The sequence below is a fragment of the Grampus griseus genome, assembly GCF_964374135.1.
Source record: "Grampus griseus genome assembly, chromosome: 14".
In the NCBI taxonomy this organism is placed as follows: domain Eukaryota; kingdom Metazoa; phylum Chordata; class Mammalia; order Artiodactyla; family Delphinidae; genus Grampus; species Grampus griseus.
This window is the reverse complement of record NC_139008.1, coordinates 65,720,857-65,745,673: the sequence shown is the minus strand read 5'-3', so window position 1 is coordinate 65,745,673 and position 24,817 is coordinate 65,720,857. Positions and strand designations below refer to the sequence as shown.

Here is a 24,817-nt window from a genome sequence, read left to right as displayed (position 1 = left end):
CAAAAATTATTCTGTGGTTAATTTCTGATCTTAGAAAATAATCACTTAAGTATATAGGGGTAAATGAATATGATGAATGATACTTAACTCTCAAATGATTCAGGCAGGAAAAAAATATACATATACATAGAAGCAAATGTGGCAAAATGTTAATAATTGTTGAAGCCAGGTTAGGGTTATACAGGAATTCTTTGTACTGTTCTTGCAAATTTTCTGTAAATTTAAAATCATTCCAAAACTAAAAGTTTAAAAAATATTCAAATCAAACAAAGAAGAACATAGAGAAAGTTAAAACTATGTTAATCCTAACACCCAGAAATAACAAGGGTAACACTTTGGTGAATATTATTTCAAACTCTTCTCTCTAAGCATATAAGATGTATAGATACAATTTTTCATAAATAAGTCCTTTTATGTAAAACAGACTCTTGTAACCTTTTTAAAAGCTCAATTAATATATCAAGGACATCTTTTTATGCCAAGCAATATGGTTCTAAGCTATTGTTTTTAATGATTGCATATTATTCTATGTATGCCATAATTTACATAAAATTAAAAATAAATAAATATTCAGTTGAGCAAAAGAAGTCAGACACAAGGAGCATATACGATACGATTCCATTTACACAAAGTTAAAGAATAGGCAAAAGTAATCTGTGGTGACAGAAGTCAGAAGAGTGGTTACCTGTGTGGGGGCATTTTGTCTGGGAAAGGACATAAGGGAGCCTCTGAGGTACTGAAAATGTTCTCTATCTTGATTTGGGTGATGCTTACACAGGGGTATACATATGTAAAAATTCATCAAGCTGTAAAAGTTTAGATTTGAGGTCCTTATTGCATATATGTTACACCTCAGGAAAACATTTTTGAAGATTAATATTTAGTTGTTTCTAATTTGCCAGTATTATATATAACTCTGATTTCGTTCAGGACAACAAAATCTCCAGTTTAAAAAAACTCACCACCTTCCCAGACTCTCCGACAGTGGGGCTGGCAGTGACTCAATTCTGGCTAATGAGATATAAGTGGAAGACTGATGGATAAATCTCCAAGGAAAGCTATGGTTATCCTTCCCACTACCTTCTGCCTGAAACTCAGATGTGATGGCTGGAGGTGGAACAGCCATACTGTCGCCATTAGGATGAAAGCCATAAACTGTGGACGATGAAGGGAGAAGCTAGAAGGGGTCTGGGTTCTTGATGACTTCCTAGGACAGCTGTTCTAGCACTAGATTGCTTAATTCTAGACTATTAATACTGTGACCTGCAGTGGACAGCAACTTTTAACTGATAACCTTGTACTTACATCTTAATGCCCATAGTGGTCATTGAGGCAAGTACGTGAGTTCTCCTTCCAGGCACATGGCAGGATTATACTTTTCTACCCTTTGAATTAGGCATGGCCTTCTTACCACTTTGGCCAATTTCCTTAGCAAAGTGACTTGTGATAATCCTGGGTAGAAACTTTAAAAGCCAGGGAATTCCCTGGTGGTCCAGTGGTTAGGACTTCATGCTTTCACTGCGGGGGCCCCGGGTTCGATCCCTGGTTGGGGAACTAAGATCCTGCAAGTCGCTCAGCTAGGCCTAAATAAATAAATAAATAAAAGCCATCACTTGACTCTCAATATTACCTTCTCCTGTTCTACTGATCATTGAATCATGGGTCAAGAAGGGCCCATGTCTCCATGTGACATGAGGAGTAAGGCTTCCTGCTGACCTGCTATGATCAGGTAGTGGGAGGAAGGAATATACTTTGTCAATCCACTGAGATCTGAGGATTTTAAAAATAATTGTGGCTTAATCCAGTTTATCCTAATACGATACCTATGCTTGACTGTCTCCTTGGGATTCATTCCTAAAGGTATTATGCATGTTTTAAATTTTGATACGTATTTCCAAACAGCCCTCCAGAAATGTTAGATAAGTTGTTTTCTTTTTAAATAAATTTACTTATTTTATTTATTTATTTTTTGGTGCATTGGGTCTTCATTGCTACATGTGGGCTTTCTCTAGTTGCGGTGAGCAGGGGATACTCTTTGCTGTGGTGCGCGGGCTTCTCATTGCGGTGGCTTCTCTTGTTGCAGAGCGTGGGCTCTAGGCACGCGGGCTTCAGTAGTTGCGGCACGTGGGCTCAGTAGTTGTGGTGCACGGGCTTAGTTGCTCCGTGGCATGTGGGATCTTCCTGGACCAAGGCTCGAACCGGTGTCCCCTGCATTGGCAGGCGGATTCTTAACCACTGAGCCACCAGGAAAGCCCCTGGAAATGTTAGATAAGTTTACACTCTGTCCAACAGTGCATAACAGAACCTGTTGTAATACATCTTTGTAGTACATTGACAACTGGATTTTCACAACCCTTTTAATATTTTCTAATCTGAGAGGCAAGAAAGATAAGTCATTTTTCTTATGCATTTCATACTTTATAAAATCTTAATCTTTTTAAGTAGGAATTCTAAAAGACACGTTATAAAGGGTTAAGGTTCAAGATAGATTACTGCTGAACAGGAAGGAGAAGAAGAGATCAAACATTTAATAAGCCCTTATTATATTCCAGGCATTGTGCTGGGAGCTTTTTTCAACATTCATTCAACAGACATTTATCCACCAGGAACTGCAGGTACTGGAGAAACACACATGAGCAGTTCTCTCTGGAAAGACTCTCATGTGTCTTTAATCGCATCTGTATCTGTGGAAAAAACAATTTCACCATGTGGTCCCAAGTGATAAACTGTTCAAAATGAGTTGATTATGGGCATTAATTATGTTTGCAATGCTAGCAGAAATCATGTTCTCCAACTTTGCCACGACCCCAACGACGCACAGCCACCCGATGCTGATTTCTCCCTCTAGTGGCAATATCAGTAAACTACAGGAGTCGGGACAACTGTTTTTAGCAGATGAACATTTAAGCAGCTGGTCAGGTGGGAAATTAAAATGAGAAAAAAAGAACAGTCCCTTTAGAGGTGGCAGGTGCACTTCAACTCCAGCCAGAGGAGCCACACCAGAACATAGCCTGATCTTCTGAATATTCAAAAGAAGCCAGAAATCAGAACTTTTATATAGAATCTTCGCATTAACAATTAAATCAGGTTTTAGCAAAACACTACAAGGGATAAACCAACTCATCTGCTAGGCAAGAGGCTCTCTACCTGCTGTCACTTTGTGACATCTGTATTATTTTTCTCAGAATAAGTTCAAGCATTAGAAATCACCTGTGGCGCTTATTCAGATGCAGATTTCCAGAGTTAATGAAGCAGAATTTCTGGGGTGAGGCAGGACTCTGCCATGCTTACCAAAATTTGAAAACTCTTCCCTTAGATCAGGGGTCCTCCACCTTTAGTGCACATCAGAACCACCCAGAAGCAGATGTCAGTGTTGTCAGAACACAGATTACTGAGCCCCTTCTCCCAGAGTTTTGGGTTTAATAGCTCTTGGGTGGGCCCGAGAATTTGCATTTCTAATGAGTTCCCAGGTGTCGCTGCTGGTCCAGCAACAAAACTTTGAGAACCACTGGGTTAGAGGGTGACTGAGGTGAGTGAGCATGTGCTGAGCTAATCTCATCCTCACAGACTTCATGAAGTAAGCACACAGTCCCATTTTACAGATAAAGAAATGAAGGCTAAACCAGATTAAGAACATTCTGCTGGTCAGGATGTAACCATCATACTGAGTAAAGAAAGTCTTGAATTTATATCCCTTACTGCTCATCTCCTCCATCTTTTCTGGTTATACAGTATCAAAAGAGCTTAGAGTTAAATTTGCAGACACATGGCATTCTTGGCTTTGGAGGCAATCACCCCAATATTTTAGGAAAGAGGAAGCAGATATCAGGGGGAGAAAGAATGGCCAATTATTCAGGTTGGCCTTCAGGGCTCTCCACCACCAGTTTCTCTTCTAGGCTTTCTCCCACCTCTCCTCACATGACCATCAGGATTCTCCAAACTTATCAAACTCTTCCCCCCTCCACTGGCAAGGGTCTCATCCTCATCCTCGCCCTCCTCTGGGTCAGATCCTGTGCATCCAATCCCCTTTTAGTGTTAGTGTGTAGAGGCTGGAAACCAAACACTACATTTCGCAAGGTACCTTGAAACTAAGGCTCTGGATGTGATTTGGGTTCCACCAATCCAGTACACCTGGGCAAGGCTTGGTTTTGGAACTGTGGGACATCCACTTTGCTAGTGGAGACGGTGGCTTCCTGAACTTGGCAGAAGCAGCAGCACCAGTGACAGTCCAGTTCTGAACTCTGATTTGGAGTCGTTTGGGAGTCATTTTCAGTCGAGCCTGTTTCTTCAGGTCTCCCCTCACCAGTAAGTCTGTTAGCCATTTAACATCCTGCAGTAAATCCCTTCCTGCTTGCATTAGCTAGACTTGACTGTTCTCTGGGACTGAACCCAAAAATCACAACACAAACACATCCCTGGTGATGCTGAAACAACCGGCTCTTGGGTAAAATGTATGCATGTCTATACATTTTACTGTTATGAAGGGTGTGTTACACACAATTTATAAATAATAATAAAATATACCACACTCTTATTGGAAATTCCGTATAGCCAATCGATTCTCACAGAATGCTTTTATTGACTTTGGCTGAACTCATATCAGTGGCTAGTCTATAGTCACAATTCAACCATAATTTGACAAATGAATTTGCATCCCAATCTATAAATTTAATATTATTAAGTCTGACTTGTACTCTACTGGTAAACTATTTCTCACCCTCTTATAAAGTATATTCATTAAATTAAAACCTCTTTTAGCTTTAACACTATGTCTATCAGAACTTCACCTGTTCATCAATTATATAACTTCTATGATGAATCTATGATGAGTCATTTTTAAATATTGGAAAACATTTCCTTAATTTTCTGCTCTTTACAATGTAATGGCTACAGACCCAGCCCACTTTGAAATTTAATCTGCATTATAAACATTTTCTCTATAGCTTTCTTAAGACAATAAGCAAAGCCATAAATCAAGACCTGACTTAGAGCGTCTGCCTATTTCCATTGTGTGTGTACATACTCCCACCATGGTCGATTTTCAGCTACCAATGGGAAGTCACTGCACGTGGAACTGAGAAGAGATGTGCACAATGGTAGAGATTTCCACCATATGGATACGATGGGCAAAAGTAACTTCAAGAGCATAGATAATAGTAAAATGCAATAAATCCAGGAAATGATAAGTTTTTCAGTAGTTATTACCCTTGTTTTCAATAGTTAATTGTAGGTTTATATAATTTAATTTTTAATAATTATCATGTGTACTGACTTGCAAAATTCCTGAGAACTTAACAATCAGCTCTCTCAGGCCAGGAAGAGCCAGCTCCAGCACACAACAAATCTTGCCCCCTACTTTTGTCTAAGGGCCCAATACTTCAATGCTCATCTCCCACCTCACGTCTTCCAGGAAGCCCTCCTTGGAGCCTTCAGCCTTTCGAGAGTTCCCCATCCTGAATTCTTGTAATTCACAGAGTTTGTACTAATCACTTGGTAGTCGGCATTGACAACTTTGTCTACACTCAGAATCTAGTGGAGAAGATATATAAGGAGAGAGAACCAATCTTTTCTCTTTTTTTTAATATATAAATTTATTTTATTTTTGGCTGCGTTGGGTCTTCGTTGCTGCGCATGGGCTTTCCTCTAGTTGCGGCAAGTGGGGACTACTCTTTGTTGCGGTGCATGGGCTTCTCATTGCGGTGGCTTCTCCTGTTGCAGAGCACAGGCTCTAGGCACGCGGGCTTCAGTAGTTGTAGCACTCGGGCTCAGTAGTTGTGGCTCGCGGGCTCTAGAGCACAGGCTCAGTAGTTGTGGTGCACGGGCTAACTGCTCCATGGCATGTGGGATCTTCATGGACCAGGGCTCGAACCCATGTCCCCTGCATTGGCAGGCAGATTCTAACCACTGTGCCACCAGGGAAGCCCCAGAAAACCAATCTTTCCAACCTTTGTATCCCTCCAGAGCCTGGGCCACTGTGTCATGATCTTGGCAAAAACTTGGCAAATGTCTGTGGTGGCTTAACATGTAGGCAACAGGTATACAGGAGATATTAAATATAGGAGTCTTGGGGCAGAATTCTGGCTCTGCCACTTACTAGCTACGTGGCCTTTCTTAAGGCATCTTAGCTTCAACTTCTTCATCTGCAAACTTGGAATAATAATATCTTCCTGGTAGAGCTACAGTGAAGATTTATGGTAGAATGGTACTAGGTGCACAGTTATTCATCAAAGCACTGTTTGAAATAGCAAACGTTGAGATAACCTAAATATCCATCAATTAGGGAACTGGTTAAAGTACAACCATACATATGGAATCTAAAAAAACAGTACTGATGAACCTAGTGGCAGGGCAGGAATAAAGACGCAGATGTAGAGAATGGTCTTGAGGACACCGAGGGGGAAGGGGAAGCGGGGACAAAGTGAGAGCGTAGCATTGACATATATACACTACCAAATGTAAAATGGATGGCTAGTGTGAAGCTGCTGCATAGCACAGCACAGGGAGATCAGCTCGATGCTTTGTGATGACCTAGAGGGGTGGGATAGGGAGGGTGGGAGGGAGACACAAGAGGGAGGGGATATGGGGATATATGTATACATATAGCTGATTTATTTTGCTGTACAGCAGAAACTAACACAACATTGTAAAGCAATTATACTCCAATAAATATATAAAAAAATAAAGCACAACTGTACAGTAAAATACTCATGAGTGGTAAAAGAGAATGAATGAGTTCTTTATGTACTGACATGGAACAACCTACAGAAATACTCTTAAATGAAACAACAAAGTGCAGAACAGTCTGTATAGGATGACACCACTTATGAAAAAGAAGGAAAAAACATATACACACACATTTGCCTGTATAGAGGGAGGACATGTGGAGGACAGAGACATAGAAACTGGTGCTGGTGGTGGTCCCTGGGGAGGGATACTCTGGGAGAGAGAGAGGGGAGGGAGACATCACTCTTGTGAGCGTTTTGAATTTTGAACCATGTGAAGTACTACCTATTCCAAAATAAACAAAAAAAGATTAATGATGTTAGTAGCACTCCTAGCACAGGAGCAAAGAGCTTCAAAAAAAAATAGTGACTCTTATGATGATGATGATGATGAACTACTTAGGATTCGAGCAGGGTCAACAATTGATGGAAAGGTCAACTCAAATCCCAAGTCCCAGCTTCTGGGAAGAAGAGCTTTGGGGTCAGACAGACCTGGGTCGAACCCTGCCTCTGCCCCTCATCAACTGCGTGATCTTGAACAAGCCACCCAACCTTCCTTTCCACCTCTGTAAAATGGGAATAATGACAATATCAACCTCCTTAAATTTTCTTTTCATTATCAACCTACAGAGCAGGGGGCAAAGGACATAAAGCAATTCACAAAACACAAAATTCAGATAGTAAACAAACATGATTAATCTCACTAGTAATCAGAAAAAACCATAAGCTAAATCCTCAGTGAGGCAGTAATTGCCACATATTAAATTTAAAAACTTTTGAAAGAATGATGGCAGAGGTTGGTGGCACTGGCAAAGTTGTGTGTTGCTGGGAGCTAGAGAAAGTGGATCCCTCCTTGTGAAAAGCAGTTTGTTCCAAGAGTCATAAAAATGGTGATGCTAAGTAATTTCAATTTTGGAAATCTATTCTGTGGTGATGAGTTCATTTGTCCCTCTTCCTGGAAAGTTGTATAATGTGGTCGTATTACTTTTACAATTTAGAGATTATAATTATAAAAAGTGATCTGGAAATCTCCCTGGTGGCGCAGTGGTTAAGAATCCGCCTGCCAATGCAGGGGACATGGGTTCGAGCCCTGGCCTGGGAAGATCCCACATGCCACGGAGCAACTAAGCCCGTGCGCCACAACTACTGAGCCTGCGCTCTAGAGCCTGCGAGCCACAACTACTGACCCCGAGTGCCACAGCTACTGAAGCCCGCGCGCCTAGAGCCCGTGCTCCACAACAAGAGAAGCCACCGCAATGAGAAGCCCATGCACCGCAACAAAGAGTTGCCCCCACTTGCCGCAAGCAGAGAAAGCCCATGCGCAGCAACGAAGACCCAATGCAGCCAAAAAGAAATAATAAATAAATAAATAAGTGACCTGGCATCATCAAAATTCAAGAGCCAAATGCATAATTTAAATATGTATCTGTTTGTAAATAAACATGTATATGAGCTGAAGAAGGGGGTACCCTCCCCACACCTGCCCTCTTTGTAATATAACAGCTATATCTTAACGTTCACAGCAACCCTCTGAGGGAGGGAGGCCAAAGTGTGTCCTTTGTCTTTTTTTTTTTTTAACATCTTTATTGGAGTATAATTGCTTTACAATGGTGTGTTAGTTTCTGCTATATAACAAAGTGGATCAGCTATATGCATACTATAACCCCATATCCCCTCCCTCTTGCATCTCCCTCCCTCCCACCCTCCCTATCCCACCCCTCTAGGTGGTCACAAAGCACTGCTGATCTCCCTGTGCTATGCAGCTGCTTCCCACTCGCTCTCTACTTTACATTTGGTAGTGTATATATGTCCATGCCACTCTCTCACTTCGTCCCAGCTTTCCCTTCCCCCTCCCTTTATGGCTGAGTAATATTCCATTGTATATATGTGCCACATCTTCTTTATCCATTCACCTGTCAATGGACACTCCTTTGCCTTTTTAAGTAGGATATGGGCGCTCAGAAAAAGACGTGTTGAAGACCAGGGCTCTGCCGGTCACCTGGCTACGGGACATTAGATTAGGCACGCTCTTCCCAGCTTCACCACCCCACCCCAGACCTCTTACCTTACACACAAACACTATGGAGGACGATTCTACAAAGTCCTTTGAGATCAGCTGCCCATATGAGAACTTCTCTATCTTCCCCAGCATTACGAGCTTCCAGAGCTTCTCATCGGACCAGGAGTGAAACAGATCCATCTTCCTGAGGGGAAAAGCCTGTTAGACTTCATCGCCCTCCGTCACCAAGGGGGCTCAGCACTTAGCAATTTCCAGAAAAGGAATATGTTCTCCTGCTCTTGCAAAGGCCTGAGGCGGAAGATTTCACGCCCACCCTGCTCGCTAGCCTAGCCTGCAGCCGGTCTCCTGTCACTTGTCCTTTGCTCCCCTGCCCTCTTCTCAAGGCCCTGCCCTTCAGCTGCTCCCCTCACTGCGCCTCAGACGCACCCGGGGTGATCGGAGCTCTGCTTCTTTCACTTCTGCTCCTCCCTCCAGGAGCTTCTCCCGGCTGAATCCCCCGCCAACCTTGTTACCACTGAGCTACTCCCATTCCAAGGAGCACCCAACAGTTCCTCACTTCAGCTCACTGGTTATCCTGTCCCCCAGCCCAGCAGTCCAGGCCCTACCTTTGGTTTGGGCAGCTCATTCCAACCCCTGTCTCCTCCAGCCTATTGGCTTCAAATCCTCAGCCCTAGGCCTGGGAATGGGGGAAGTCTGGACTCTCCTCTTTTGGCCTGTTTGTGCCCTGTGGTGAAAGGCCCACCCGGCAGTGACCACCCCTTCCGCGATCTTGAATCTCATACACCGCTGATCATGGGCTTCCCTTCCCTCGCAGGTGGCCCCACGGGGCTGCCAACAAAAATCATCTTAGATCTTCTCAGCTCCAACAGATTATGAGCTCTGAACTCGAGTGATTCAGGCCTCAACCTAGGCGAGGGAGCACCGAGTTCTGTCCAGGGCATCAAAGGGGAACAGTGTCAGTGCCATGCCCAAGGAGGAGAAGGGTCTGGAAACACAGGAGGAAAACAGGGCCACCACAGAAGGAGCACCTCCTGGGCCAAGACTGAGCCACGCACTTCCCACGATCACCTCATTTGATTCTTACAATGACCTCGGGAGAGAGGAATTGTTATCCCCATTTTACTGCACAGGAGACTAAAGCCCAGAGAAGTGAAGTGACCTATCTAGGGTCCCATGGTGGATAAGCCTAAGAGTTGAGATTAGAACACGGTCCTATTTTTCTTCCACTGTATAAAAAATGAACTGCCCCTCCCTTCAGAATCGAGTCCCTCCCTTTTCGGGCTGCAGCCCCTTCATGCAGATGGCTTTCTCTCAGTTCCAGCCCACCCCTCTGCTCAACACGCTTCTCTATGGCCCTGCAACCCTACAACCTGTATTCTCAGTGCCAGTGCAGATGCTCCATTTGATTTTCACTCTTTTCCTCAAGGCAAGTAACTAAAGATAATTAAATGAGCACCTGCATGCTCCTGGCACTGTGATAACACAGGGATGTTGATGGTGAAAAAGGCAGGTCTGCCCTTGCCACTGAGCTGCTTACTGTCTGATGGCACAAATAAACTGTAAAGAAAGTATTATATGCTCAAGAATTACAGTTTGGATGGGGCTTTACAGAAACACAGGGTAGAAGCACTGAGGGGGCACCCTCTCTATTCTGGAGTGAGGGTAGGTGGGCTTGGTTAGTGAGGCGGGGTGGTGAAGCCCAGAGACTCTGAATCAGGCATTCTGGACACATCACCATCCTGAGCCTTGCTTCCCTCACTGTAAACTGGGGAGAAAAAGAGAAAGAACATCATGGGTTGAATGTGAGATTAGATATAACGGGTGGTACAAAGGGCTGAGCATCCTGCCTGGCCCAGCAAGTGCTCAATGCATGTTAGCTATCCTGTTGTTACTATCCCATAAGGAAGGGATATTTGAACTGTGACCTGAAGGTATGTTAGGAGTTTGCTAGATGGAGAAGTTGGGTGGGAGGTGGGTACCAAAGAGCATTTCAAGCAGAGAGAACAGCACCTAGTGTTCCCCACTGGGTCTAGGACAAAGGCACCTAATAGACACACAGGGGGAAGACGCTGGCTGGTGGAGTTACCTAAAAAATTCAAACCGATGCTGAGCATCCTTTTTAACTTCTTGGTCCAGTTTATTAGCAAGGAAATCCTCTCTGTCAACAACCAAGAACTCTGTTTCTTCCATACAGACCACGGTGGCCCTCCTCACTGAAGAAGTTAGAAAGCCCATTTCCTGTTGGGTAGACAGGGGCAAAGGCAAGTGAGAGGTCACCCCTGGCGTTCTGCCCGCAGCCCTGACCACCTCTTCCCTGCTTGCATCTCCCCTGAGAAATCTCTCCTCCCCAGACTGCAGGTTCCCTGGACCGTCCTGTGCCCCTGCTCACTCCCTGCTTCTATGGGCCCACGCTCCTCCCTCTTAATATGTTGCCTGTGGAAAAAGAGGCAACTGGCTTGACCAGGGCAGAGAAAGGAAGCTGGAGAGGCCTTGCTGAGGAGTCACTGCACCTCTAGGGGGTTGTAGAGGGAGCATACTCCTTAAACATCACAGACGAAGTGGTGGGACTTGGACATCACTGGCTCCAACTCGATCAGCATTTGACAGGTAAGGGCTCTGTGACCCACAACAGCGCAGTGACTGCACAGAGTGAAAGGCAGGGCTGGGCCTGGCCTAGAGGTTGTAGCAGGAGTCCTGTCACACCACGAACCCCACCCCAGGAACGCAGACCCGTCCCCCGTGCTTACCCCAAAAGAGCTGCCCTTTTGCAGCAACGTCGGGTGGGGGTCCAGGAAGGCACTGCTGCCATCTTCGTCCTCGGTCACGGCCACCGTGCCCAGGTAGATAAAATAAAAGCTGTTGGCCCTCTGGCCCTTCCTGATGATCACACGCCTGCGACCAAACCTGGGAAAAGACCATGGCCAGTTGACCTGGTAGCAACACAGAGTCTGGTCCCTAGGGGGAGGAGATCTGGACGGGCCGTGCTCTCTGCTCTGGAGTATGAAAGCACAGACTGGGACTAGAAGGGACCTCAGAACAGCCCAGCCCCATCCCCACCAAGCTTGACCCCTTCACTAACATTTGTCCAGCCGCCCACCTCCATTAGAGGAAGCTGCCGGAGAGCAGAGCCTTTGTCAGTCTGCTTAGGCAATGAACAGTTGTTGAATAAATGAATGAACAAATGCTGGAAGCAATGGATGAGTAGCTAAATGATATGAGCACTGGCTTTAGAGTCAGACCAGGATCCAAATCCTGGTTTTGCCCTTAGCTGTGGGACACTAGGCAACTCATATCCCCTCTCTGAGCCTCAGTTACTCTTGTCTGTAAAATGCAGGTGAGCATACGTAGAAAGAGATGGATAAATGATCTTATTACGATCCCTAATAGCTCACTATCCAACTGGGAACCTTTAGGGCAAAGGTACCCAGGTTCAGAGCAAACTAACAGTTCTTAAGCTCAGAGGAGGATAGTTTCTGTATTTCAAATGCAAGTTCAAATCAAATCTCACTTCTTTTAGTATTTATTTACTTCATTCATTCAGTAAGTTAGACAAATACCAATGGTGTCTAACAGGTGTAGTGATAAAAAATACAAATTTTGTTCTCAAAATTATGGTCAAATACAAGAAGTAAATAAGGTTTAAAAATGCTTTAAAAGAGGTAAGGCACAGGCTAATTCAGAAGCAGAGAGAAAGGGCACTTAAACCAGTTTAGGAAGGCCAGAGAAGGCCCTAGGATGGTGGCTAGAGTCATCCAGGTGGCCAGAGAGATGGAAGAGTGTCGTAGGCAGAGGGACCACCATGTCCAAAAGCATAGAGATGGCTGGAGGCCTGGCATATTCAAAGAAAGAACAGTAAGCTCCAACAGACAGGACAATGTACAAACCAGAGGCTTTATCAATAGAGGAAAGAGGCAACAGCCCAGATGACAGTGACTAGATGGGAGAAGGCAAGCATATTCAGCCAGGAAGTAACACTTCGGGGACGAGAGAGCACAGGCCAGCCTTCATTCCAGGGTAGACCCTCAGAGACCATAACCTACATTTTGGGAGTGAAGAGATATCTCATACAGCAGATATCTGTTGTTTTCTCTGCCAAGCACCTGGTCACCTTTTTCCACCAACTGCACCCTGATTTTACTCTGGGGGAAACACCTTTTCTTGACTCTTAGACAATCAGAACATCACTAACCCACTGGTGATTCAAGTGAGATCACCCTGGCTCAGAAAGAACTAATCCCAAGGCTCTGACTTGACCGGGAAGAGGTATTTTCTCCTTCCCAATGGACTGAACCTGGAAAGCTAGAAGTTTGGAGCTGTGGCTGTAGCAGCCAGCTTGCCACCATGAAGGGAGAGTCTCAGACAGAGACTCTCCTTTGCATTTGCATTTGCATAAGCTGCTTATGCAAACGAAGTGCCAAGAGATGGAGAGAGACAAGACACAAACGTGGGTCCTGGTGACACTGAGCCCCTGAATCCAGCTGAGCCTGAAGCTGGAGAACTATCCCAGGACTTTCAGATACATGAGCCACCAATGCATTCCCTTAGGCTGGGTTTTCTGTCGCTTGTGAGTGGAAGAATTCTATCTAATCTGCTAATTCCCAGTCCCAGAAATAGTAATCAGCAACTAGCGGAGGGCTTTAACAATTACCACATCCTGATGTTCACAAAAAGCCTGTAAAATTCATACTATTATCTTTATATCACTCATGGGGATACTAGGCTCAGAAAGGTTAAGTGGCTTGCCTGAGGTCACACAGCAGACGGGGCATTAAATTCCAGAGCTTCTAAGCCTGTGACTCTTTTTCTTTCTGTGACGCCATTCTGCCTGCTATAGAATCTTACTTTAAGACAGCAGTGGGGGCTTCCCTGGTGGCGCAGTGGTTGAGAGTCCGCCTGCCGATGCAGGGGACAGGGGTTCGTGCCCCGGTCCGGGAAGATCCCACATGCCACAGAGCGGCTGGGCCCGTGAGCCATGGCCGCTGAGCCTGCGCGTCCAGAGCCTGTGCTCCACAACGGGAGAGGCCAAAAAAAAAAAAAAAAGACAGCAGTGACTCCCTCTCTTCTTTACTGGGCTAGAACAAAGCAGATGGTTCCCTCTGCCTGGAATGTCCCGTCTACACCTCCACTTGTCAAATCTACCTGTTCAAATGCCACCTCTTCTGTGAAACTCCCTTGGCCAAGCTAGCTGGAAGGTTACCTCCTCCTGGCTTATTACCTGTGAAACAGACCCTGCGTGGGTCATAAAGGGTCGTCTGTAATCCGTAGTTAGTTGTGGTTATGTCTTAGACTGTGACCACTATGAAGGAAGATAGGGCACAAACCTATAGTGACCTTACATCTTAGATTTCAAGACAGGTCTTACCTCAAATATTCTGCTAGGCTGCCCCCCTGAGGCCACTGGAAATAACTATTTTCACATGTACCTCTTGGGCTTCTCTACTACAAGGGATTTACAAGGTCCCTTTTTGTGTGTGTCACGGACCAGTTGACAATCTGGTGAAGGTTTCACAGAACAATGTTTTAAATGTATAAAATAATATACATTAGAATTACAGTTAAGAAAAAACCAAGTTTGTGATATAGCAATATATGTGCCTCTTTATTAAGGCACTGAAAAACAGAGCCAGCAGCAGATCCAATAACTACCATCATTTCAAAGACGTGATAAATATAAATTATCTTTTGAGAAATCTGCAACTTGAATATGTCATAATACCTGTATTTTTTTATTTATAAAAAAAATTATACAGGGACTTCCCAGGTGGTCCAGGGGTTAAGAATCCCCCTCCCAATGCAGGGGATGCGGGTTCGATCCCTGGTCAGGGAACTAAGATCCCACATGCCATAGGGCAACTAAGCCCGCGTGCCACAACTAGAGGGAAGCCTGCACGCTGCAACGAAAGATCCTGCATGCCACAACTAAGACCTGACACAGCCAAATAAATAAATAGTATGCAGTGGTTTGTTACCTACATTCATGACTGAAGGAAATTATAAATTTCAGAGGTTAATGAAAATACAGATATAATATTTTTTCTCATTCAAGTTCACAGACTCTTGCCCTAGTTGTTCCTACCTGGATGTAGTACCTCATCTGTGATCCCTTCTGGCTTTTAGGGCCTGGATTTGAGTCTCGGCTCTGCTACTTATTTTCTGGGTGAACTAGGATGACTAATTTCCCCCCCGAGCCTCAGTTTCCTTATCTGAAAAATGAGGGAATTAGACTAGATCCTTTCTGAGGTTCCAACCAGATCCTCTCCAGACTCAGTGACTCCTTAATTCTGGGTAGATTCTCAATGAATGGCTGAGACACAGTGGGCTGCAGTCATAACGGTGAGCACCAAGGTGAAGTGACAGAAGGTTTCTCACGGCTGACACCCCGCAGAGGGGCTGGTAGACCCGTCGTGGCCTTTGCAGCCGGGCCCTTCTTGCCCTGCCCAGCCCAGCCCCAGCCCAGGGGCCAAGGGATGTGCCCCTCACTGACCGTTCAAAGCGCATGACCTTGGCCAGGAGCAGCTGCAGGGGCTCCGAGTAGTTCTGGTAACTATCCAGAACCTGCAGGAGGTTACAGAGGGACTGGATCTCGCGCGCTGTCCTCCAAGCGGGCTTCTTCTGCGTGATCTGAATGGCCCTTGGAGGGAAGTGCTCCTGGAAAGAGAGCCAAAGTGACACAGAGGGCCCAGCAGTTTCCCCCAGGGGCTAGCAGGCAACTCCCCACAGTCCTTCTTTCACACTTGCCCACTCCCCATACAATAGTGGCTGACATGTAATGAGTGCTTCCTGTGTGCCAGGCATTGGGATAGGCAACTTACACACGCCGTCTCATTGAATCTTTACCTAAAGAAGCGACGCACGATTATTATCCCCTTTGACAGATGACGACATTCAGGCAGGATTATTACCTAGATTTGTTACCTGCCAAGGCCTGTATCCCCAGCTACTGATCATACTACCTCTGCTGTTCATTGACCACGCCCCCAAGTCAATAGTGGGGCTCCCTGGGCTCCAAGGGCCCTTTGACACACTTCAGTCAGGGGAGACCTCCCCTGCCTCAGCCTATACCTCAGCGTTCTCCGGGAGCCTAAGGAACAAAGAGAGCCTACAGAGACTCTTAGCTAACCCTCAGCAGCCAGGACTCGTGGACCAGGGGGCGGGCAGATCTAGCCATTCGCTCACCACACCTACCTGCCGGGGAAATGGCACCGTGAGTTGTTAACACCCCTCCCTGGCTGCCCGTTGCACTTAGGAGAAAATGTTAACTCCTACCACAGCCTGGGGCCCCACATGGTCTGACTCCCTACCTGCCTACTGCCCTCCAACCTCTCCTCCTGCCTCTCCCCTCATTCTCTAGCCTTCTATCCATCTCTTGCACATGCCAAGCTCACTTCTGTCTTTAGATCTTTGCTTGGGCTGTTTCCTCTGCCCAGAATGTTCTTCCCCTGGGTTTTCACATGGATATGGCTGCCGCCTCCTCCTCCTCATTCTGCTCTCAGCTCATATGGTGCCACATCCTCAGGGAGTTCCTTCTGCATCATCTGAGCTAAAATAGCAGGCCCCCTTCCCAGCACTCTGTGAGCTATGAATCATTCTCTTCAAAGCATTTAATACTTTCTGAAATGACCTTATTCTTTTTTGGTTAATGTGGATATTATCTATCATTTCCCCACCCTACACACACACACACACACACACACACACACACACACACACACACTCACACACACACACACACACACACACACACACACACACACGTAGAACTGCACTGTCCACTATGGCAGCCAACAGCCACATGTGGCTACTTAAATTTAAATTAAATTAGATAAAAAATAAGCCCCTCAGTCACATTAACGACAAGGGTTCAGGAGCTACATGTGTCTGCTGGCTACTGTTTTGGATAATGCAGACTACTAAACATTTCCATGGTCACAGAAAGTTCCATCGGACAAAGGTGCTCTAGAATATAAGCTCCAATATAAACACGATAGTGGCCTTGTCTACCTTGTTTCCCACTCTAGAATAATGTCTCATCTGTAGTGGGCACTCAACAAAATACATATTTATGGAAGGAAGGAATGAACATCGGCAGTCTTACATAACAGGAACCGTCATAGAAGCAAAAGGAAAGTGGGACATGATGCAGAATTCTGATCTTCACAACAACAGACGGAAAGACAGTGTAGCACAGTGGTTAAAAGCACACAGGCTCTGCTGCCAGGTGCCTGGGTTTGAACTTTGTCCTGCGACTTCCCATTTGTGTGTCCTGGCACAAGTCTCTTCTCCCGGAGCCCCCGTTTCCCTACCTGATGATAACAGAAACGATACGTACACATAGCAGGGTTAATACGTGTCAAGGGCTTACAATGTGCATGGCACAGAGCAAGGGCTATGGAAGTGCTGGTCTTTTTTATGGTCTGAATCCAATCTTTCTCCTTTCTCTCTCTTACTATCAATAACCCATTAGGATTTCTATCATAGGGTCTATTTATGGCAAAACAGATGCCTCTGGCTTCTATGAACCAAACTTATTTTTCGGGCCCACTTAGGGCCCTAATTCCTCCAGGAAATCCTTCTAATCACCCCTAACCCTTGAGACTCCTTCTGTGGATTTCTACAAAAGTGACAGTTTGTTATTAACTTCCTGGGTAAGTTTCATCTCCTTAACTCCTAATTAGCTCCTTAAGGGAAGGTGCGAATGTTACACAACCTAGCACAGTTATCCTTGTCCTTCAGTATCCACAAGGTAGGGAGGAAGGATTGGTTCCAAGACCCCTGCCAATACCAAAATCTGCAGATGCTCAAGTCCCTTATCTAAAATGCTGTAGCATTTGCACATCTTCCTGTATACTTTAAATCATCCCTAGATTACTTATAATACCTAACGCAATGTACATACTATGTAAATAGTTGCAAATACAATAACTAGTTGCTGTCTGCAAGCAGTATTCAAGTTTTGCTTTTTGGAACTTTCTGGAATTTTTCTTTTCTGAATATTTTCTATCCGTGGTCAGTTGAATCCACGGATGTGGAACCTGCAGATACAGACAGCTGTCTGTATTCCCCACCACCAGACACAGATCTAGGCCTACCTTAGGAGCTCATAAAAATATCTGGAATGGGGAAAAGGGAATAGTATTCAAACAGAGCCCTGCCTGTTTCTCACACACCATTTCTCAACGCTGTCACCCTCACTCACTTCAGGCCAGCCATCTCCTCATTGTGTTCATCTAGCATACAGGAAGGGTAAAGGAAAATAAGAGGGGCTGCCCATAATCCTACCACCCAGAACAAGCCATTTACATGCGGCATTCTTGTTTCCTGCCTTTTTCTTATGCATAAATAAAATTTTTGAAAATCACATAATACATGACTATTTTCCATTAAAAATCAGAACAATATATATAGTTAAAATCCCCTTGTACCATGTCACCAGTAACCCAGACCTGCTCTCCACCACCAGAGTTAACCATTTATATATATTATTATATACTTATACGTGTGCCCACAGAATATGTATAGAATTGTTTTATTTTTATTTGCATAAATGTTAGACTGCTGACATCGTTTATGCAACTTGCCTTTTTTTCACTCAATATTTTTTTTAAAACATGTTTTAGAAATGTACCCATTGTTTCCAATGTCTCACAAATGCTATAATAAATGAGTCTATGATTCTAAGCCTCTATAATTCTTAGGATTCTTTCTGAGAAGGTTAGCATTAGTAGACTATATGGAAGTTGAGTTTTCCAGTGTTGTCTGAGAGACAGCTTATATATGTATAAATGTGTGTGTGTGTGTGTGTGTGTGTGTGTGTATCAGCTTGATCGAGACGTAATTCACATAACATAATGATTTCATCATTTAAAGTGCACAGATCAATTTTTAGTGTACTCACAGAGTAGTACATCACCACAGTGGGTTTTAGAACCTTTTAATCACCCTAGAAAGAAACCTGGTACCCATTCGCAGTCACTCAAAGGGCAGGTTTTTAAATCGGGTCTCTACTCTCCATCTCTGTGCTGGAGACAGAGCCAGTGATAACTCATTCAAAAGGCAGAGAGGCCTTGCCTATATGATGGACTTTTCCTCTGTACTCGCCTCTCTCCTTCTGTTGCTACGCACAGAATTGCCTCCATCTCCAGAGCTCTGTGGCTCTCAGAGAGACCCCTAGTTTCTCCTGTCTGAAGGGTGAAACTTGGGTAACCTTCAGGGCACAGTGTCAGACACTAGCTGGTCTCGAAAACTGAAGAAAACTCAGAATTTGGAGGACTTTACTGTGCTTCATATATAATGCGGCATGAGAAATTAGATTATGCCCAGGGTAGGCAGTCAGCAGAAGCCACACCTTGGTTCCAAAGGAGAAGGAGGCAGCAGCGTGGCACAGGTGGTCCTGGTACCAGTTATAAAGCTCTGTTCTCCCTGCTTTTCCTAGAGAAAACCCAGCATGGCTGCTCCAGGCCAGGGTCAAGTCAGGTCTACATTGGTGAGAACTTCAGATCTTCCCTATAAATAAGGAAGCCTCTTTAAAATTTAAATTAAATTTTAAATTTTAATTTAATATCCAGGATTTGGTGGGGAGAAGCCAGGAAGATAATGCTTGAAATTCGGAGAACAAATCACACAGTGCAAATGACATGAAGGCATTCCCTTCTCAGAATGGCCACCTGAGCACAGGTGAGAGACAGATGTGCCCAGCATCTATCAGAAAGTTTCGGGCAGAGCCAGAATTCAGACACAGGCCAGTGCTTTTCCCACCACCCTGATTATTTCTCTTCTGTCTGGGGCTCTCACATCCTCTCCTTTGCCTTCTACGGTTTTCCCACTGGTCCAAGCACAGGCGATCTCCCGTGCTGGTTCTGCTCAGCTATAAAGCAACAATGGGTTTGGGGTTTGGCTGGGTGGTGGTGGGGGGAAGGCTCACAGTCTTGGGATGCCAGAACTGAAAGGGATCACCAAGATCAGCTATTTTATAGGTGAGGAAACTAAGTAGCTAGGTCAGAGTGGCACACTGGATTGGTGGCAGAACCTGGTCTGAACCCAGCTATCCTGATACCCAGCCCAGGGCTTCTTTCAGGCTATGATGCAAGAAAAAAAAAAATCCCAGCAGCAAGGTCAGAGCTGTCTATACATACCGACTCTCCAATGAAGTCCATAGTATCAAATGTGATTCGGCCTTGTTTCTTTTTCTGGGGGAAAAAAAAAGGAAGGGGGGCTGAGGAGAGGAAGGAGAATCAGCAAGACTGTTTCTAGAATTTTGCACTGAAACCCTTCTGCGTACCTGGGCCACTGTGGTAGGCAGGAAGCCTTGGGAAACCTCCTACCAGCTGGGCCTCTCATGTCCACCTCCGCTCAAAAGCCCCAGCTCCACACAAGACTTGGGCCCAGCCTTGACAATGTATTATTATGGAGGCAGAGAAAGACAGGGGTGGGGAGAGGGAAAGGAGGATAAAGAGAAGAAGGATGGAGAGAGAAAAGGAAGAGAGAAAAGAAGCAAAAAAAAAAAAAAAAGGAAAGTATAGAGAAAAGAAAGAGGGATAAAGAGGAAGGAACAAATAAAGCCAAACTTCATTAAGTGCCTATAATGAGCCAGGCATGGCTTATCGTTTTGTTTTTTTTTTTGCGGTACGCGGGCCTGTCACTGTTGTGGCCTCTCCCGTTGCAGAGCACAGGCTCCGGACGCGCAGGTTCAGCGGCCATGGCTCACGGGCCCAGCCACTCCGCGGCATGTGCGATCCTCCCGGACCAGGGCACGAACCCGTGTCCCCTGCATCGGCAGGCGGACTCTCAACCACTGCGCCACCAGGGAAGCCCGGCATGGCTTATCTTATTCCATTTCATCATCAGGACAAAGCAGGTACTACTGAGCAGCTCCACTGAGGACCTGAAGTGGGTGAAGGAAGTTGCCCAAAAATCACACAGTGAGGAAATGGTCCTCATCTGAAGGATGGCCAGGAAGAAGAGGTCTTAGGGATGAACTAATTCAACCCTGTTTCCTAACAGATGCAGAGAGGATATGGAAAGGGTAGAGAAAGGGGCAGAGAGAGAGGAAAAAGATATGTAGGGGGGAGGAGAAGGGGAGGAAAGGGACAAACAAGGCCCTGAACAGCATCCTGGGGCAAACCAGGACCCCCCATTCATCTCTCTGGGCACACCTCACATCCTTCCCCAGAGCCCACTCAGTTCCCTGTCCCCTCCCTCCATTTATAGTTTATACATCCATGTGGTGCTTCTCAGAGAGGCCAATGAAAGAAAGACGTGATGTTCAGAAAGATCTGGATTCACATACTCCACTGAAAACCAGTCTATGGCTCTCTCTGCCCAACACTATGCCCCAACCCCCCGGCTCCCTGCCCGGAAGCCATATGACCCCCATAGGCTGTCCCTGAGAAGCTCTGCTCCGCTCAAGGCCATCCTGACAGAGCAGGATGTTGTTAGGTTTAGCCTCACACTCCCGTGATGACAAGCCTGACTCTGGTCTTCAGCTTCCAGCTGCCCAGGCACCAACCCAAGTCTCCTGGTAACCACAGACTCCTGGTCTCCAGGGCCCTTCGCTTTACCACTGCGTGACACCCTGAGTCAGAAGGTCCCTCCTGAGGTTACGAGGCTCCTGCTCCAACCCTTCTCATCTCACGGCCCAATAACAGGGCAGAATCTGGCTGCAGATTTGTTTGGTTTGGCCACTAAAATGTCTTAAAAATATATGAATTTGAATGTCTTTAGATGGGGCAAGCCCTTCCCCTCAAGCTGCCCCCAGGTGCCTACTCCCTGCTCAGCCACATATACACAGTTACATTAGCTGCTGGTCCCTTAGAAACCAACCTAAGACACCTTCCTTTCCCCATCACCACCCCTCCACGCCCCTCTCCTTGGCTGCTAGGCTTCAGAAACCATTCTGGGAAATATTTTCGAGGCGATCGCTGGATGCAGTGGGGAGGCGCGGCTGGCACAATAGGAATCTGGGCAGGGTTTGTCTAGTTATTGGCTGGGGAAACTTTGGAGCCCTGGATAGTAATGAAGACACCCTTGGGGACCCAGAACAAGTTAACAGAATGGTGATCAACTTTTCTGAGCCAAAAAGGGGCTCAGGATCTACCACTGGGATAAAATATTTGAAATTGGGACCTTCCAGAAAATCTAGAAAGCAAGGTCACCAGAGAGGCCCTGCAAATGTTCCCTTCTTGTCTAGGTGGGGGGGACAGGAAAGAAGGCAGAGAAGATGAACAGTTGGTAGGTATTCGGGAAATCCTGGCTCCATTGTGGCTCCTGGATTTCTTCTGGCTGTTTTGATCACCCTTGGAATGGAGATGGCTTCTTCCCCACTCTTGATGTTTCTCTCTACGTGAAGGGAGTTGTACTAGCAGAACACTACTAGCCCCTCTCCTTTCACACTGGGAAGGAGTGACTTAAACTCTTTGGTGAATTTGGAAGGAGAAATCGGGCATGATCATCCCCTTCTCCATCCCTCCAAGCCCACATTCTGCTCTGCCCTTCCCTGCTGTGAGTGTAGGGCAGAAGACCCTGCTACTGCAGTGAATGCCTGCCTTGGTCCAGCACTGCCTGTGACTGGGGTCGTCGATAAGGCTGTCCACCTCTGGGGTTTAGTATTAGGTAACCCTCTGGCTTGATGACACCCGTCAGCTTCTCCAATATAAGTTTTGTCATTAATAAAAGTGACAGCTCAGTCTCCCATCTGCTTTACCCTCTGTCTTCTCTCTCAGTTGATTCAGAACTTGGGCTGGGAAGTGAGGTGCTATTTATTGGACCCCTTTAAACTGTGTATAAACCTGCTAAGCCCAGCAGCTTACATCCCAGAAAGAGAAGATAGGGTGCTTTCTGTGAGCAGTCTCAATGATCTGATATTCCCGAAGTCCCCTGAGGCCTTGGCGGAACATTCTACACACTCGGTTCATCCTAATGATATCCATGGTGAGCTGGTACAGCCCCTGTGGAAACAAAACAAACAAGATCTGTGGAAACCGTCTGTTTTCAACAGTCAACAGCAGGCTGGATAGTGTGAACAAGGTGAAATGTAATAGGATTAAATGCAGTGTTGTTGCTGGAACCATAGTTACATCTTTAGGAAGTTTTCAAGCCTGTTGAAATCATACTGGTAGCTTGAAATTGGCCATGGTGGGAGTATTTATGCCACAGAAACTGGCGACTACTACAAATGGGGGCATATCCCTCCCCAGGAGCCTATTAAAGCATTCACCAGCACAGCTTTAGTTAACTGTGAAGTCCTTCACTTGGGTCCAGAAAATAATGTGCACAAGTAACGGCACGCCGTGAGGGGTGATGTAAAGAGCCTGCATGATGGAACCAGATGCATCTGAGGGAAGAATGGTCAGAGAGATGCAACAATGCTGGCTTTGAAGGCAGAGAAAGGGCCATGAGTCAAGGAATGTAGTGGTCTGTAGAAGACAGAAAGTCAAGGAAATGAATTCTTCCCTCCACCCTCGAGAAAGGAACACAGCCCTGCTAACACCTGGACTTGAACCCATGCCAGACTTCTAGCCTCCAGAAGATAATGTGTGTTTGTTTGTTTGTTTGTTTTAATTTATTTTTTGGCCGTGCCGTGCAGCATGCAAGATATTAATTCCCCAACCAGGGATCGAACCTGTGTCCCCTGCACTGGAAGCATGGAGTCTCAACCACTGGACCATCAGAGAAGTCCCAATGTGTGCTGTTTTAAGCCACTAAATTGTGGTACAGCAGTCAAAAGAAAACTAATATAACACCTAATCCAAGATAAGCCATCCTATCTTTTCCCTGGGAATTTGGAATTGGAGCTGAGAACAAATCAGCCTCTCCATCCCCATATGAATTGAGGAGTAAGGGCAGTCACCCTCTACCTGCCAAGTAAATAGAAGGGACAGGGAAACAAGTTCAACACCAAAGAGACAAATCCAGAATGTAAAACAATCTACAAGTCATCTAACCCAGTTTCTTCAAAAAGTCAGTTGCAAGGGCTTCCCTGGTGGTGCAGTGGTTAAGAATCCGCCTGCCAAAGCAGGGGACACAGGTTTGAGCCCTGGTCTGGGAAGATCCCACATGCCGCAGAGCAACTAAGCCTGTGCACCACAACTACTGAGCCTGAGCTCTAGAGCCCACGTGCCACAACTACTGAAGCCTGCACACCTAGAGTCCGTGCTCCGCCACAAGAGAAGCCATGGCAATGAGAAGCCCGCGCGCTGCAACGAAGAGTAGCCCCCACTCGCTGCAACTAGAGAAAGCCCGCGCACAGCAACGAAGACCCAACACAACCAAAAATAAATAAGAAATAAATAAATAAATTTATTTAAAATAAAGGTCAGTTGCATGAGGAAAAAAACAAAGTGAGGGGGCTGTTCTAGACTAATACTCAAGAGACATACAAACAGGGCTTCCCTGGTGGCACAGTTGTTGGGAATACACCTGCCAATGCAGGGGACATGGGTTTGAGCCCTAGTCCGGGAAGATCCCACATGCCGTGGAAAAACTAAGCCCGTGCACCACAACTACTGAGCCTGCGCTCTAGAGCCCGCTAGCCACAACTACTGAGCCTGCACACCTACAGCCTGTGCTCCACAAGAGAAGTCACCACAATGAGAAGCCCACGCACCACAACGAAGAGCAGCCCTCGCTCGCCGCAAGTAGAGAAAGCCCACGCACAACAACAAAGACCCAATACAGCCAAATAAATAAATTTATTTTTTAAAAGAGACATACAAACAAATGCAAAATATGAACCTTGATTGGCTCCTGGTTCATAATAACAAGCTGTAAAAGACGTTTTAGGGACAAATAAGAAAAATACATCAGGTAGAGTCACGGGACTGGACATGACACTAGAGTGTGTGTCAATGGGGGTAAAGCTCACACAATTTTGAGTGGAAAAAAGGTGAAATGAGATGCCATTTATGACACCATTTTTTAAAATGTGCCGCATACTGCAGGTTCTTATGGATACACACAGATATAATAAAAATTTTAAAATATAGACAGGAAGGGTACCTATCAATCTCAGGAAAGTTGTTGCCAGTGAGGAGAAAGGGAGTGAGATGGTGAGGTGCTCTACCTGTAACTATAATATTTT

At 45.6% G+C, this 24,817-nt stretch overlaps 1 protein-coding gene across 4 annotated transcripts in view; it reads right to left on the bottom strand.

Moving 5' to 3' along the window:
• Positions 1 to 24,817, bottom strand: part of CNBD2 (cyclic nucleotide binding domain containing 2) — a gene marked incomplete at its 3' end in the record, with an annotated part of 72,819 nt that overhangs the window by 33,881 nt on the left and 14,121 nt on the right. For 3 of the 4 annotated variants that reach the window (XM_082670647.1, XM_082670646.1, XM_082670649.1), the window contains exons 3-8: positions 22,548 to 22,685; positions 19,875 to 19,928; positions 15,227 to 15,390; positions 11,490 to 11,646; positions 10,829 to 10,980; positions 8,788 to 8,926 (exon numbers count right to left, since the gene is read on the bottom strand). In XM_082670647.1, coding sequence (XP_082526773.1) covers positions 8,788 to 8,926; positions 10,829 to 10,980; positions 11,490 to 11,646; positions 15,227 to 15,390; positions 19,875 to 19,928; positions 22,548 to 22,685 — 804 coding nt within the window. The remainder of the gene's footprint in view (positions 1 to 8,787; positions 8,927 to 10,828; positions 10,981 to 11,489; positions 11,647 to 15,226; positions 15,391 to 19,874; positions 19,929 to 22,547; positions 22,686 to 24,817) is intronic. The other variant, XM_082670648.1, reaches the window with a different exon arrangement.